At 42.4% G+C, this 17,308-nt stretch overlaps 1 protein-coding gene across 1 annotated transcript in view; it reads left to right on the top strand.

The window, feature by feature from the left end:
- The window catches only part of FAM81A (family with sequence similarity 81 member A), a 78,820-nt gene extending 66,638 nt beyond the window's left edge, over window positions 1-12,182 (top strand). Inside the window, exons 8-9 of the mRNA XM_032342704.1 lie at window positions 1,136-1,331; window positions 8,170-12,182. Coding sequence (XP_032198595.1) covers window positions 1,136-1,331; window positions 8,170-8,294 — 321 coding nt within the window. The 3' untranslated portion in view covers window positions 8,295-12,182. The remainder of the gene's footprint in view (window positions 1-1,135; window positions 1,332-8,169) is intronic.
- Window positions 12,183-17,308: the final 5,126 nt, after the last annotated feature.

Below are 17,308 nucleotides of genomic sequence, written 5' to 3' on the forward strand. Positions count from 1 at the left end.
CTTCTATTTTTGCTCCACTCTCTCAGAGAATGAAGGCTTGCAGTACTGCTCAAAAGCCATCAGGAAAGCCTTGCTTGTAGAGTATTCAGAAGCTCTGAAACTGGTTTTTGGCAGCAAATATTTTTTTGGTTTGGTGATTCAGCCTGACCATCTTCCTCTCCCTCCTCTTTTCTTGCACTGCTTCCTTCTATTGGACTTGGATGAAGCATAAGCATCTGGAGCAATTTCCGTGTCTGACTCTGCTGTTTCTCAGGGCTGAGCTGCTCTCCAAGCAGACTGCATTATACAACATCAAGAGAGCTAGGTCATGCAGTAGTCCACTTACAGCTCTGTTTATAGTCTTGACCTCCAGAGCTTACCCACAGATGCAGATTCTCATAAAAACCAGGCATGTTGGAAAGAAAAGAAAATATTTAATATTTCAAATATTTCTTTAAGTGTTCTCCCATATATTATCAGATCTAATGGTTGATTTACTTAGATTCATACTACTACATTTTTGGGCTTCTGTGGTCTTTGGATAACTGTTTATTTTTACATGTGGATTGGTTAATAACTAACAGTAAACCCCAGGATAATAGTAGCTTTAATAAGACAGCATCGTATTTCTCTTTCACATAAAAGCTATCTGGGGATAGGGAATGCAGGACTGATGTGGTAGCTTATCATTCCTCAGCAATCCATGATTCTTCTGGCTCAACTCTGCCAATTCTAGAGAGTGACCCTTGTTCTCATAGTTCAATGTGGCCACTAGTGCTCCAGCCATTACGTCTGAATTCCAGGAACAGAAGGAAGCCAAAAGGGATAAGGATAGGCCTCAGCTGCCTTTTAGCTTTTCCTAGAAGCTGCCACACACCCTTCTACTTATATCTCATTGGCCAGAACTTCATCTTTATGGCCAAACTAAACTCAGGAGACAGCAGAGAATGTAGTCTTAATTCCGGATGAGCTTACAATCAGCTGAAAATCAGGGGTCTGTTAAGGAAACAGGAGAGTGGATGGTTGAGCAAGCAACAAGCCACCTTCGTGATCCTCTTCCCTGCAGATTATTGTTAAATGATGCTATGACTGATGCAGGTACAGGATAGACTTTCCTTTTGGAATAACCAAGTGCAATTCTTCTCATGGATCTCAGGGAGCCAGCGAAAGGGACATGGAGAAGAAGCTCAGCCAGATGTCAGCCAGACTTGACAAAATAGAAGAAAGTCAGAAGAAGAATATGGAAGTGCAGAGAACAAAACAGGAAGAAGAGAAAGTGCATGGGCGCATCAATAAGCTGGAGTTACAGATGAATGAGGACATGAAGGAAATGAAAGCAGAAGTTGATGCTGGTAGGCCAAAAAGCAGATGGCTCTCATGGGCTATTTTCTTTTCTTTTCTCTCCTTTTTAAAAATTGTTAGTCTTTATTCTTTTTTAAAAATGTTTTTTATTTAGATTCAATTAGTTAACATATGATATATTATTAGTTTCAGAGGTAGAAGTCAGTGATTCATCATTTTTCTATAATATCCAGTGCTCATTACATCACATGTCCTCCTTAGTGTCCATCATCCAGTTACCCCATCCTCCAACCCCCACTCCCCTCCAGCAACCTTGTTTGTTTCCGATGATTAAGAGTCTCTTATGGTTGGTCTTCCTCTCTGATTTCATCTTATTTTATTTGTTCTTTTCTTCCCCATGTTCATTTTTTTTGAGATGAGTGAGATCATGTCAGTGAGATCCACATAACAGTGAGCTCATATGATAATTGTCTTTTTCTGATTGACTTATTTTGCTTGGAGTAATACCCTCTAATTCCATCCATATCATTGCAGATGGCAAGATTTCATTTTTTTTGAGGGCTGAGTAGTATTCTAGTGTGTGTGTGTGTATCTTCTTTATCCATTCATCTGTCAGTGGACATTTGGGCTCTTTCCATAGTTTGCCTATTGTGGACATTACTGCTATAAACTTTGGGGCACACGTGCCCCTTTGGATCACTACATTTGTTATCTTTGGAGTAAATACTCAGTAGTACAATTGCTGAGTCATAGGTAGCTCTATTTTCAACTTTTTTCAACTTATAATTGTATTTCTTTAGTGTTGGTTGTGATCTCTCCTCTTTCATTCATGATTTTATTTACTTGGGTCTTGTCTCTTTTCTTTTTAGTAAGTCTAGCAGGGGGTTATCAATCTTATTCTTTCAAAGAACCAGTTCCTCGTTTCATTGATCTGTTCTACTCTTTTTTTGGCTTTTATTTCATTGATTTCTGCTCTAATCTTTATTAATTCTTTTCTCCTGCTGGGTTTAGGTTTTATTTACTGTTCTTTCTCCAGCTCTTTTAGGTCTAAGATTAACTTGTGTATTTGAGATCTTTCTTGTTTCTTGAGAAAGGCTTATATTGCCATATACTTCCCTCTTACAACCAGCTTTGCTGCATCCCAAAGGTTTTGAACAATTCTGTTTTCATTTTCATTTGTTTCCATGAATTTTTTCAGTTCTTCTTTAATTTCCTGGTTGACCCATTTATTCTTTAGTAGGATGCTCTTTAGCCTCCATGTATTTGAGTTCTTTCCAACTTTCCTCTTGTGGCTGAGTTCCAGTTTGAAAGAATTGTGGTCCAAAAATATGCAGGGAATGATCCCAGTCTTTGGGTACCACTTGAGACCTGATTTGTGACCCAGGATCTGATCTATTCTGGAGAATGTTTCCTGTGCACTCGAGAAGAATGTATATTCTGTTGCTTTAGGGTAGAATGCTCTGAATATATCTGTGATGTCCATCTGGTCCAGTGTGTTATTCAAAGCTGTTGTTTCCTTGTTGATCATCTGCTTAGATGATTTGTTTATTGCAGTGAATGGGCTATTAAAGTCCCCTACTATTACTGTATTATTATCTATGTGTTTCTTTAATTTTGTTATTAATTGGTTTATGTAATTGGCTACCCCCATGTTAGGGGCATAAATATTTACAACTGTTAGATCTTCTTGTTGGATAGACGTTTAAATTAAGACATAGTGTCTCTCCTCATCTCTTATTACAGTCTTCAGTTCAAAATCTAATTTGTCTGGGGACACCTGGGTGGCTCAGTTGGTTACATGTCTGGCTTCAGCTCAGGTCATGATCCCAGGGTCCTGGCATCGAGTCCGGCATTGGGCTCATTACTCAGTGGAGAGCCTGCTTCTTCTGCCTGCCTCTCTCCCTGCCTGTGCTCTCTCTGTCTTTCTGTCTCTCTCTGACAAATAAATAAAATCTTTAGGGAAAAAAATTCTAATTTGTCTGGCATAAGGATTGCCTTTTTGATTTCTATTTTTTAGACTAGTTCTTTTATTTCTTCAGAAAGGGATTCTCTCGTGTCTTCTTTGCTTTTTTAAAACTAGTATCTTTATAACCATTATTCTGAACTCTATTTCCGACATCTCATTTGTATCCATACTGATTAGATCCCTGGCAGTCAGTACTGCCTCTTGTTCTCTTTTTTGAGATGAGTGTTTCCGTCTTGTTGTTCTGTGCAGAGATGAACAGATGAACGTGAGAAAAAAAATACTAAAATGGCAACAACAGCCCAAGAGAAATATACACTAAACAAACGAGAAGAGACCCAAAACTGAAAAGAAGAAAATTCTTAAAAAGGATATAATCAGACAGGTGAACAGAACAGAGCAGTATACTAGATCCTGAGTGTATTTTGATTGGTTTATTAGAAGAAACTAATCCCAAACTTGTAAAGAAAGAACTTATATACTTACAAAAATAAGATTAAATACATTTAAAGGATAGAATGTAATTGTAAAGACGAAAATGCAAAAAGACTTTAACAAAAAAAAAAAAAAAAAGAAAGAAAGAGAGAATATGATCAGTCAGTGAAGAGAACAGAGCCATACAGTAGATTTTGGGTGTATTTTGGTCTGTTAGAAGAAACTGCATCCCAAAATTGGAAATAAAGAAAGAAAAAAATTATATATACACACACACACACACACACACACACACACACACAAATAAAAATAAAATACAATGAAAGGATAAAATATAACTGTGAAAATGAAAATAAAAAATATTTTAAAAAACGAGTTGATAAAATAAGAAATTGGTAGGGGGTGCCTAGGTGGCTCAGTTGGTTAAGTGTCTGCCTTCAGTTCAGGTCATGATCCCAGAGTCCTGGGACTGAGTTCCACATTGGCCTCCTTGCTCAGCATGGAGCCTGCTTCTCCCTCTGCCTGCCGCCACCTCTTCCCCATTTGTGCTTGCTCTCTCTGACAAATAAATAAATAAAATCCTTTAAAAAATAAGGAATTAATTGAAAAAGAGAAAAAAAATAATATTGAGAGACTAAAGAATCGTGGGGAAAAAATAATGAATTCTATATGCTATATTCTCCTAGCGCTGGAGTTTTGCAGTTCTCTATGGTATGTAAACTTGGTTTTAGCCAGATGTTCCTGCAGATCTTCTGGAGGAGGGGCCTGTTGTGCTGATTCTCAGAAGTCTTTGTACCACCATTGCCAGGGGGCCAGGCTAAGAAATCTGCTCCTGTTTACTCTCTATGGCTTTTGTTTCCTAAAGGCTTTCATCCTTTGGAGGATGAGAATGAAAATGGCGGCCTCCCAGTCTCCAGCCCTGTAACCAGAAGCTCAGGGCCCCACTCCTCAGTGCGCCCTCAGGGAAAAGCAGTCCGGTCACTTCCCTCTCCCTGCTCTCTGTGCTTACCCAGCCTGTGACTGAGCGTTTCTGTCTCAGGCACATGAATCCATTTCTGGTCTCCAAGCCCGGCAAACTCTTATGGCACGCACCTGCACTGCCTCTCCCAGTGAAGGAATAGGGGTCTCATCTCTATTTGCTGCTTCCTGAGCCTGTGCTTGGAGAGCAGTCACCCAACTATGCCACAGTTCATGGTTTATGGCAACCCTGAACTGGGAGCCCATTCCTGGGCTTCCTGATTTCAACTTCCCGATTTCAACCCTGCTCTGATGCCTGGGAGCTCTGCCACTCTCGGGCTCTCCTGGTCTTCCTGTGACCCCGGGGATCATAAGACCACACCGCCCCACCTAGGATCCCATCGCACTTCCCCTCCTGAGTGCTTTTCAGGCAGGGATGTCCCTCACCGGAGCAGACTTCTAAAAGTTCCCATTTTGTGCTCTGCTGCTATATCACTTGCCGGTAGTTGGCTGACAGAGGCTCCCAACCCCCGCAGTTATCTTCCCACATATTGCCTTGGATTCATTTCTCTGCACCTCCTACCTTGCAGAAAGTGGTCCCTTTTCTATTTGTAGAGTTGCAGGTATTCTTTTCTTAGCTCTCTGGTTGAGTTCACAGGTGTTCAGAATGTTTTGAGAGCTATCTAGCTGAATTCCTGGGACCAGACGAAACTATGGTCTCCTACTCCTCTGCCATCTTGGACTCCCACTCATGGGTTATTCTCAGTGGGATCTGAAAACCAGGTAATGAGCGTCCCCATCAACTACCTGTGATCCCAGCTAACAGTAATCACAGTGAGATGTCCTTAGGTGATTTTCTAAGTAGCTGTGCTGTACTGAATTAAAGCGTTGTTTGAGCTCTAAATACATAGAAAGCCACCACGAGGGACGGGCACACAAATGAACATTGCTCAGTTTGCAGCTGATGTGCACTTTCTTTCGTGCCATCTGCGGGTTCGTTTCTGTTCATAGCCAGGATTATTATGTCTCAGAAATGAACCTCTATCTTGACGTGGCTTTTGAAGGCTTAATGTGGGCAGCATGCTACCATGGCAGCGAATGATTTTCCTCCTCTCCAAAGTCAACAGGGCCCATTAATTCACATTTGTTTAGAAGAAAGTTGTAAAGCTGATTTCCAGGTCTCTAGTACTGTCACGTATAAAGGACTGGTTAGACTGGCTTACACTGTGAGCTTAGGAATACAGTCCTGGAACCAATACGTGGAAGTTACTTGAAGACATGTTCTAACTCAGCATGAGGCAGGAGTATTCTCAGGTCATGGGTCCTAAAAAGACACTGGTGGCCTTGTAAGCCTGAGAGCTCTTTGTGACTGAACATGTCCAAGTGGAAGCTGTTTGGTTATGGTCAGGAAAGACAAGACAATCTTACAGGGACAGTCTTACAGTGTGATGAGGGGTGCTGCATTATCTCCTAGCTCCTTCCAGTTCTAAGATTCCATAATTTTCTTCTGCAGAGTCTACTTTGGCCCACATGGAAATAAACGTAGTTCGTTATCCCAAGAATAGTTTTGTTGTCACTACCAAAAGTTTATTATTTTATTTTAAGTAGAAGTCACAGAGGTACCTGGGTGGCTCAGTTGGTTAAACGTCTACCTTCCACTCAGGTCATAATCTCAGGGTCCTGGGATCAAGCCCTGACTCAGGATCCCTGCACGGTGGGGAGCCTGCCACTCCCGCTGCTTGCACACCCTCTCTCTCTGACAAATGAATAAATAAAATCTTAAAAAGAAAAAAGTAGAAGTCACAGCTCAATTTATTCATTGAACTTGTGAAGATCAAAATGAATTTTTTTCTTTGTCTTTGGGGCTATTAGAATATGGTACATGAGTATTTCATCAGTGTTTAACTTCACATCATTCCTTGGGGGTGTTCGTTCCCTTCTATTCAACATGCCATTGAGGTGGTTAACATTCACCTAATCAGAAGGGCAGATAAACTTTTTAAAAATAAAAAGATTTACTTTTTCCTACTCCAAAAACAGTATTTCTTGTTTTCTTAATAGGAAATAAGAAAGCACAAAATATTTTTTGAAACCCTCATAATTTCTCTCACCCAGGGGTCATCTTTATATATGTCATTTTATACATATATGTGCTTTTTCAAGTAAAAGCTCATACCATACATTTTTCATCTACTCTTTTACATGTTGTATCTTTCTATTCAATAAGAATGTTATTTTTAATAAGTAATATTTATTCCTTCTATGACATGAATTGTCAATAGAGAATATTTTCTGAGAGAAAATTGTTCCTTTTCTCCTAAAGATTTATTTTTAGAGAGAGAGAGAGTGAGCATGAGACCATGAGTGGGAGGGGCTGAGGGAGAGGCTCAGCGCTGAGCATGGAGCCCGACACAGGGCTTGAGCCCAAGACCCTGAGATCGTGACCTGGACCCTCAACCGATCAACTGAGCTACCCAGGTGCCCCTGAGAGAAAATTCTAAATTTACTAATGAAGATGTGCCCTTTTAAAATGTATTTTAAAAACCCATAGAAATACAGAATAATACAAAATGCTTTTTGAGTGGGGAATTTTTTTTTAATTTTGCTTTTTATTTTGAAATTATTTCAAATTTAGAAAAACTGTAAGAATAGTCCAAAAACTATTCATCTTTCATAGAGACTAACCAATTGTTAACATTTTGGAAATTTTCTTTATCTCATTGGGTGATGAGAGCACACGCATGCGTGTGTGTGTGTGTGAGTGTGTGTGTGTGTGTGTGTGAATACAATTTTTTTCCCTAGGTCCTTTGGGAATAAGTTGCAGAAGTTACGATGCCTTTTTACTCCTTTACTATTTCAATCTATATGCCCTTAGGACAGGGCCATTCTCTTAAATAACTATAGTCCAGTGAAATATTGATGAAAAATTTTTCAATATTCAACTTTCACTGTTGTTTCCATTATAGCAGACCTTCCCTGGTCTAGGTTCTATTCCAGAATTATACAGCATAGACAATTGTCATATTTCTTTATTTAGTGTATTTTAATGTGGATCAGTTCCTCAGTGATGTTACGTCATTAAAGAATCCAGGCCAAAAAAGAATCCAGGCCAGTATTTTGTGGGATGTCAGTTTGGGCCTGTTTGCTTCCTCTTAATTAGTTTCAGGGAGTGCATTTTGACAGAAATGCCACAGAAGCAGGGTGTCCCTCACTTATCAGGGAACCTTATCAGGGGTACGTGATGTTGGTTTCTCCTGGTATTGGTGAAGTTAGCTTTGATAACCTTGGTTAAAGTGGTACCTGCCAGATTTCTCCGTTGTAATAGTTCCCTCCCCGCTTTGTAATTAGAAAGCAATCTGTAGGGAGATACTATAAACCTGTGTAACTATCCTGTTCCCTCTCAAACTTTTACTCCAATAGTCTTAGCATCTATTGATAATTTTTGCCCAAATCAGCTATTACTATATGCTGTAAAATTTGACACAACATTGTTTTTTAATATTAACTCTTGTAAAATTTACCTCTTCTTAAAGGGTTTACGGCCATCTATGAAAGCATAGGATCCCTCAGGCAAGTTCTTGAAGCCAAGATGAAGTTGGACAAGGACCAACTACAGAAGCAAATACAGCAGATGCAGAAGCCAGAGCCCCCCATGTGAGGGGAGCTGGGACAAGGACCTCAGAAGTGGTTTTGCTGGTGGGGCGAGAGCCAGGTGCCGCCGTGGCCAGGCGGTCACTGCCTTCAGAAGTGTTCTATTCATGGCGTGCATGTGCCAAGCAATGTGTTTTCATGGGTCTAAATGTTTACCTTAAGTCTCGAAAACACTTCCTTTAAAAGTATTAAGTACAATTTTTGCCACTCTATTTCATTTCTCTAAATTCAATGGAATAGCCTCCCAGCCCCTAGATTTGGAAAGGCTTTTGTCCCTCTTCATTTTATGAATGAAAAGACTTAACGACTTTCCTTCAATGCTTGACGCTCTAGCCAAGACTTTACTATTTTGAAAAATGTCATGGTGATTTTTTTTTTAGTTAAGAAACTAATGAATTGTCACAGGAATGTGTTAGCTCCTCACCCTAAATTAAGAGAATGTCCTGGTAGATTAGAATTCAACCCTTTAGTCCATATTTGGATTTTATTAATGTTATCTGTGCATTTCTTACATGGTTTCCTTCTTGTAAATCTTCTGTCTTTTGTAGGGAGAAGGGATTTAATTTTTGGAGAACCACCCCCCCCACACCACCATTTATGTAATGAAGATAGCTTAAAGATTGATAACTGCCATATACATTGCAAATTAAAATGGAAACTTAAGACAATTATCTAGCTAATACAAGGCACAATATCCACATCAACCACCTACTTATACCAGGTTTTAATATTGGAAACTTTTTTCAATTGCCTACAGCCTGTATAGTGATAGCCATATATTTAGTAATGGAATGGTGGTTAATAGTCTGTTTATTGCACAATTAATTGTAAATCATAATAGGATGTGAGAATTTTTCAGGCTTTATGATCTCCTCTAAATGTTTCCAAAATTGGCACAAAGTGCTAACTAAGGTTTATATATACTTCTTGTAACTGTATCCTGTGCCTTGGTTTTACCACGTCAATGCACTGTATCCTCTAAAAGTTTTACGGACAAAATAGAAGGCATGATAATACATCAGAATTATGATGTAAAAATGGGATCCTATGTAATTTTTAAATGTTCTAAAAATTTTATCACTGTTAAGACATTAGTTGTTCAGTATTATTAATGAAATAGAAATTCATACTTTTGTATGGACAGAGAATCAAATTGATATTGCATTTATAACACTGTCAAGAAACTTTCATTTGAGCAGCTTTGTAGATGATGGGTGTTTTCTTTTCAATCGCCATCTTTGATTAGTCATTGAAAATTGGCGCCAGTGAAATTGTTCACCTGTGTTCGTACAAACCAATGGTGAGACACACACTGTTCTAAACTGTGAGGGTGCCCAGGAAAAAGAAAACAATTCTTTAAAGAATTTTTTAAAAAATTGTTTTTGTTTGCCAAGGACTCAGGAAAATTAAAGTATTTTCTATTTTTAGGATAAATCATAAATGAAACATGTAACTGGCTATTACTGTTTACCCATATAAAATATGCTGCTAAAGTAATAGTATTTTACAACTTCAGTGGCTGGACAAAAATTCTTTTAAAATTTGGACCTGAGAAATCCTATAAGGAATATGTCATCCAACACGTAGTTCCTTAACTTTGTCACAATTCCTTGCATCTTTATATAGGAAGATGATTTCTACTTAACAGTGAAAAAACAAAGGGGAATGCTCTTTTGCAATCAGAAAGTGAATTTCTTTTTGTGACAGAGTAAGCACATCTGGTACCGTTTTCCCTGTTGAAGCAAAAGCCACAGCGCCGAGCATTACACCCCTTCCCTCTTCCATGGTCCCGGGAGGAGGAAGGGTCCGCACGTGGGCCGCCTGGGGAGAGGGGGCCAGGGGGCCAGCTGGCCTCAGGTGGAGGGCTGACGTATACAGGTGACGGCTGGCTGTCCGCTGAGATTGCCCAGGTGCTCCCGATGCTGCTCACCTCCTGTCAGGAGCTCTGGCAGGGGTTCTCCAGCCTGGCAACGTGCTGGAATGCCCCGGGGAGCTCGCAGAGCTACTGATGCCCGGGCTGCCCCTCGGCCAGCAGAGCCGCAACCTCTGGGAGGTGGGACCCAGGCATCCATAGGCATCCAAGGCCCTCCGGGGATTCGGAGGCCACTGAGGCTGGAAGGCACTGAGCCCCAGTGGACTCTTAGGACCAAAGCCTAAATGACGATCAGCTTCCGTGTTCTTTCCTTCACCAGAAATTTGCAATAAAAAAAGTAAAATTTCCAAATCCACGCGGTGTACGATTTTTAAATTTGAAAGTATTTGAGTGTGAGGCAACCTGCTGGGAACTGGAAAGTCACTGGGAGCTGCTCCGTCTGGGGTCTCCGAGGCTGCGGTGCCTTCTCACCTCTGGGCTCCTGCCAGCTGGCAGTTGCTGGTGTGCTGTGCACCTGTGCTGCGATGTGTGTTCACTCGTTTCATTGTAGCAGGAAGTACTGTTCACTCGCCTGTTTTGCAGATGAGAAAAGTGGGTCACCTAAAGGTTGGGCAACTTGCCCCAAATCCTGCAGCTAATACGTGGCATTCAGGATTCACACCAGGCAGCCTACTTCCACAGTCCGGGCATCTAACCGGTATGCCACTATCCTACCTCTAAAGATACATCCTTACTTCCGGCATAACTCACTCACTAGGCCACCACCTGCAGCCCCATCTCTATGGGACTTTCCACCATCAGAGCCCCTTTGCTCTTTAATGTCCCAGTTCCAAACACCTATGAGAGGCATCTCAGTAGCTTCCCTTGGGTCAGAAGACCTCTGGTTTATTGTTGGGGCCAGTTGGTGCCATAGGACTGAGTGGTCCCAGGCATTTCAAGCCCTGTGCTTGGGCTGTCCTACGCAACAGACTGCGGTTCTGTGTCCCGGGAGATGAGTTATGCTGGGTGACTGCAGAGCAGAACAGAAGAACAATTCCTTTTAAACTATGCTTATCCCACCTGGCTCTCAGCCTGAAAAAACCCACAAACCACTCACAACATCCTGGAAACTCAGTGGGAACTAGATGGGGTTCTGTCACTGTCCTCCTCTAGCTGTGTGACCTCAGGCTGTTCTCTTAACCTTTCTGAATCTCAGTTTTCTCATCTGCAGAATGGAAATTAGAATTGTTTAAAAGAGGCAGCTAGGTTATAATTTTTGAAACGTTGAAGTAGTTAATACGGTATTGGGTATTAAGTGGTCAAATATGGAATATGGGAGAGGAGGTATTGGTGGTGTAACATAGCAAGTATATGGGTGGGGAGCGTGGTCCATGTTTTTGCTCAAAGCATCCCATTACCTGCTGGGATCATTTATGATATCCCATAAATGAAAGTGCTATCCCAGCCTGAGATACAGAAGAGCAGTAGAGCCTGGATGGAGAGATAAGTGGACAGGACCAGAATGGAGACATTCCCTGAATGTGGGGAAGCTCTGGGCAGATCCTCAGGCTACTCAGGCCCATCCCTGGAGCAAGCATGGCTTCCACAGGACTAAGCCTGGGAGAAGGAGTATCCACTGAGGGGCCAGTTTTGAGAGGGCTGTGATGGGTGGGATCAGACCCAGAAGGAGGAAGCAATGAATAAGCAAACTTATATATGTACTATGGAATACTATGCAGCCATAACAAGGGAAGAAATTCCAACACATGCTAAAGCATGGATGAATCTTGAGGACGTTTTATTCAGTGAAATAAGTCACAAAAAGACAAATGTTGTATGATTCCACTTGTATGAGGTATATAGAAGAGTCAAATTCATAGAAACAGAGTAGCATGATAGTTGCCAAGAGCTTGGGGGTCCGGTGGGGGTGGGGAGCTAGTACTGAATGGGTACAGAGTTTCAGCTAGAGAAAAGGTAAAAGTTTTGATGGTGGTGGTGGTTGCAAACAATGTGAGTGTACTTAATGCACTTAATGTACTTAATGACACAGAACTATACATTTAAAAATGGTTAGGGATGTCTGGGTGGTGTAGTTGGTTAAGTGTCCAACTCTTGGTTTTGGCTCAGGTTGTGATCTCAGGGTTGTGGGATCGAGCCCTGTGTTGGGCTCTGTGCTCAGGGGGAGTCTGCTTAAGACTTTCTCTCCCTCTGCCCCTCCCCTCCGTGTGCTCTCTCTCTCTCTAAAATACATAAATCTTAAATGGTTAAACTAGGGGCGCCTGGTGACTCAGTCGGTTAAACATATGACTCTTGGTTTCGGCTTAGGTCATGATCTCAGGGTCGTGGGATTGAGCCCTGTGATGGGCTCTGCACTCAGCGGGGAGTCTGCTTAGGGCTCTCTCTCCTTCTGCCCCTCCCCCAGTCTCTCTCTCTCTCTCAAATAAATAAGTCTTTTAAAAAAGATATATGGACTTTTTACTAATTTAACCATTTTTATTTATTTTTCATTTTTAAAAAAGATTATTTGAGAGAGAGAGCAAGTGAGTTGGGGGGGGGCGGAGGGAGAGAGAGAGAAGCAGGCTCCCCACAGAGCATGGAGCCTGGCACAGGCCTCCATCCCATGACCCTGAGATCATGACCTGAGCCGAAATCAAGAGTCGGATGCTCAACCAACTGAGCTACCTCGCTGCCCCAAAATATACATGTCTTACAGACAACAGAACAAAACAAGAGAAATGGATTCCTTGGCTGTCCAGTTAAGCCTTCAAATGAGACTGCAGCCCTGGGAGCTTTACTGTACCCTCCTGAGAGATGTTAAGTCAGAGGTACCCGACTAAGCCATGCCCACACGTCTGACCCAAAGAAACTGTGAGATAATAAGTATCTGTTATTTTAAATTGCTACATTTTGGGGCAATTTATTATATGCAGCAGTAGGAAACTGATGCACTAGCACTGGTAATCTTTTTTTTTTCTTTTTAAATAGTCTATACATTTATTTGACAGAGAGAGAGAGCGCACAAGCAGGGGAGGGGCAGGCAGAGGGAGAGGGAGATGCAGTCTCCCGGCTGAGCAGGGAGCCGGATGCGGGGCTTGATCCCAAGACCCTGGGATCATGACCTGAGCTGAAGGCAGAAGCTTAACCAACTGAGTCATCCAGACACCCCCGGCACTGAGTAATCTTGACAGAATGAAATGTGTATTTCTTGTGCTACAAATTACATGTTCACATATATAATCTCATTTAATACTTCTTCTGAGCAGGACATGATCTGAACTTATACTGAATGGCATATATACCCTATCCCATTTAATCTTTGTAATTATCCTGTTTGGTGTGTACTATTATTTCCATTTTGTGGATGGAACAGAGAGGGAGAAGTTGAATGTTAACTAATATTACAGTTGACTCTTGACTAACAGATTTGAACTGCACAGGCCCACTTACATGTGGATTTTTTTTATAAATACAGTACTGTAAATGTATTTTCTCTTATGGTTTTCTTAATAAAATTTTCTTTTTTCTAGCTTACTTTGTTGTAAGAATACAGTATATGATACATATAATTTACAAAACAGGTGTTAATTGACTATGTTATCAGTAAGGCTTCTGGTCAACAGCAGGCTATTAATAGTTAAGTTTTGGGGAAGTCAAATGTTAAATGCAGACTTTTGACTATGTAGGGGAAGTGGGGGATGGTTGTTGGTGTCCCTAATCTCCTGCACTGTTCAAGGGTCACCTGAATATAGAAGCTGGAAATGAAACAAAGCTCATATAGCTAATTAACAGAGGAGCAGGGATTTGAATCCATATCCATATCAAAGTCTAGGCTGCCATTTTGCTTCAAGAAAGTCAACACCTACACTTAAGATGATTTGTTCAATATCTAACAATAGTTTGGAAGCAGAGTACTGTTTAGCTCAGTGGTTCCCAGAGTGTCCCCAGACTGGAAGGATCAGCACTACCTGGCAGCTTATTAGAAATGTAAGCTGACTGCTCCATGCAGGCTTCCTGACTCTGGAACTCAGATGAGCTCAGCAATCAGCTTTAACAAGTCCTGCTGATGATTCTGCTGCAGGTTAAATTTGAGAATCGCTGATCTAGAACCACACTGTAATACAGTAGCCCACTTAAATTTAAATAGAATCAGAATTAAATAAATTTAAGAAATCAGTTCCTCAGTTGCTCTAGCCACATTTCAAGTGCTCAAGACCCAAATGCTCAAGGGGTTATGGTCTTGCCCCTCACAAATACAGAACGTTCCTATTACCGCAGAAAGTTCTATCTGACAGCTCTGGTCTCGAGTTCCTGGCTCTTTCAACGGATGACTCTGTCCAAACTCTGTACCTTCGTCTGTCAGCCTAGAATGGGATTTGGACCAGAAACTTTCCTGTGTCTCATCCCTACAATCTTGTGTCAGTTGTCCCTGTTCACGATGATTTTTCAGGTCTTTATAAGGTTTTGTCCTACCTGCTGGTTCTGATCAGCAGATGTTGCTTCTGGGAGTACTGTGTTGAGAAGGATGGGGAGGCTGGTGCCCCCTGGAAGAGCTACGGGGTGGGGGGCGCTGTGTGTTGCAAGTCTGTCAGGTTCGCATCAGGACGTTCAAGGCACGTGCCTGGCAAAGTGTTGTTGTCCAGGGAAACCTCTTGAGTGATTCTGAGGCTCCCTAGTGAGAGGGACCCATCAGGCCTGGGACTAGGGTGAGGCAAAATGACGCACTTGTCTTGGAAAATTAAAAGGGATGCCAAAAACTCTGTAATTAAGATAATGTGTTAACACAGCATTTTTAAGATCAAAATTAATGCCAAAATAATGCACAATGAACAAAATTTCAATCATATCATGCAGAGCCATCATGGAACTGAGGCCAAACGGGAAGCTGTGCTCCTAAGTACAAGCCGCATGTAATTTTAAATTTTTGACGTTTTGTTCATTCCAGATTTTTTGTGTGTGTGAAGACAGATTTTTAGAAATACTGCACTGACATATTTGTCTTGATGACAAGATTTTGACTGCTCCCCCCCCTTACATTTAGCATTTGAAGAGGGTGCCCCATTTCCCTCACCCTAATTGCTGCGCTGCCCAGATGTGTAGAAAAGTTGGAACTAAATTCAGGGCTCAGTTATTGTAATGAGCTTATCTCCAGAGTGTCTGATTGCTTTAAATAGATAGTCTCTGGTCTGTTTTTATCCCTAATTGCCACGCTTCATTTAATTTTCAACTTGTGACTTAATTCTTTCTGGAACTAGTTTGAGACACAGATAAAAAGATCCGACTCCTCTTTGAGATGAGGAAGAGGAGTGCCAATGTTGGGCACCACTGGGCCTGCTCCCGGGATCCACTGGCCTTTGCTACCCCCATGTGGACGGGATTAGAAACCCCCAGGGAATTTGTTTCCGTAGGAAGAACCCACAACCAAGGAGCCCCTCAGTGGAAAGGCCCTTGGAGGCACCGGATCTCAATTCTCTCATTTTCTGGAACAGAAAACAGAGTGCTGGAGAAGTTAGAAGTGGGATTGGCAGGGCAGTAAGTACAGTAGTAATGATAGACACACTGTAACCATAATAGTGATTTAGTACCATCTCTGCACGGGCTGGGCTGTGGCAGTGCATGAAACAGACCAAAATTTATACCTTTATGGGATTTTAATTCCAGGGTGAGGTGGGGTGGGGAGAGGGGATAAGCCAGCAAGAAAATACCAAGTATGTCAGACGATGGTAAGACCTTTGGAGGAAGATACAGCAAAGGCACAGGGTGGGGAGTCCGGGTGGGGGGTGGATGCGTGGAAACAGGATGGCCAGAAAATGCCTTGCTGAGAACCAAAGACCTGACAGAGAGAAGGCAGAGCCAGGTAGATACTGGCAGAAGAATTTACCTACATCTCACCATTTCTAGAAAATAAAGCTACATATAATTCAGGCATTCGGGGTCCATCTGGTTGCTAACACTTTGTCCCCCCAGCTACGTGGTGAGTAAAGGCTTCCTCTGCTATACCCGCTGAACCATCTCACCGTCCCTTGTCCGTGCCCCATTGCCACACAGCCTGGGTGGCCCATTCCCTGTAGTAAATTCCCTGTTTGAAGTACCCAGTGAGGTTTCTGCTTTCCAAAAAGGACTAGGGAGAATACGTTGCCCTGTGATGATGGTGCTTTGTCCACACCTCATGCTGCTCATCCTCTGGTGCCCTGTGGCTCTTTGGAACATCGTCATGGCCTGGGCTCTCCCACAAACCAGCAGCACCAGGAAACAGGCTAATGTTTTGGAGGATGTCCCCCGTCAAGCTCGGCACCCATCCACACATCCACCAAGAAGTCCCAGACTGAGAAGCACCTTTGTGCTTGCCCCAGGCCCCTGCTGGTAAATCAGCACCTCCCAGACCCTCCCTTGGGTCCTCTAGAATCCGACCAGGACCTTGCATCTCAATGAAGTCATCATTAAAAAAGCACTCCAAGAAATAAAAACTCCCACTTAAAAATGCAATGAGAATGAATGTGTGGTCCTGCCTTTGCGTTCAAAACACAGGTGGGCTGAAGTGGACGGCTGGCTGGGCTCCTCCTCCTTTTAGGGGACAGCCTCTGGTTTCTCTGGAGTACTAGCCCCTTCCCAGAGGTCCTGTTGGGGGTGTTATTCAGAGAGCCCCTCCTCCCACCAAGGGGCAAACAACCCCACTGAGCAGCTCAGACTCTGGCCTGGAAATCTGAAGCCTCAGTTGAGGGGTGCACGGTGCTCTAAGGCCTGTCCCATTCACCCGACAGCACTCGAGAGTTTCCTGCCGATGTCCCTGGAACTGGCCCCATCCCCATGCTGAGTGTTGGGCACAGCCTTCTAATAACTTCTTTTCTGCCTGGGTTAAGCCAGAATCAATTCAACTGGAATCTCTTACAAATGGAAACCTCAGTGGATACAGCGCGTCTGCGTGGGGGCTCAGCAGCCGCTCGTGAAAAACATCCAGGGGTTTCAGTGTCAAGGTTAATAAGGGCAACTAACCATTGCTGAGGACGTCCCGCGGTGCTGGGAATGGTGTATGCATTTTCTTTTTCTTTTTTTTTTAAAGATTTTATTTATTTATTTGAGAGAGAGTGAGAGAGAACATGAGCAAGGAGAAGGTCAGAGAGAGAAGCAGACTCCCCGTGGAGCTGGGAGCCCCATGTGGGACTCGATCCCAG

Source organism: Mustela erminea, chromosome 5 (genome assembly GCF_009829155.1).
Source record: "Mustela erminea isolate mMusErm1 chromosome 5, mMusErm1.Pri, whole genome shotgun sequence".
NCBI lineage: Eukaryota > Metazoa > Chordata > Mammalia > Carnivora > Mustelidae > Mustela > Mustela erminea.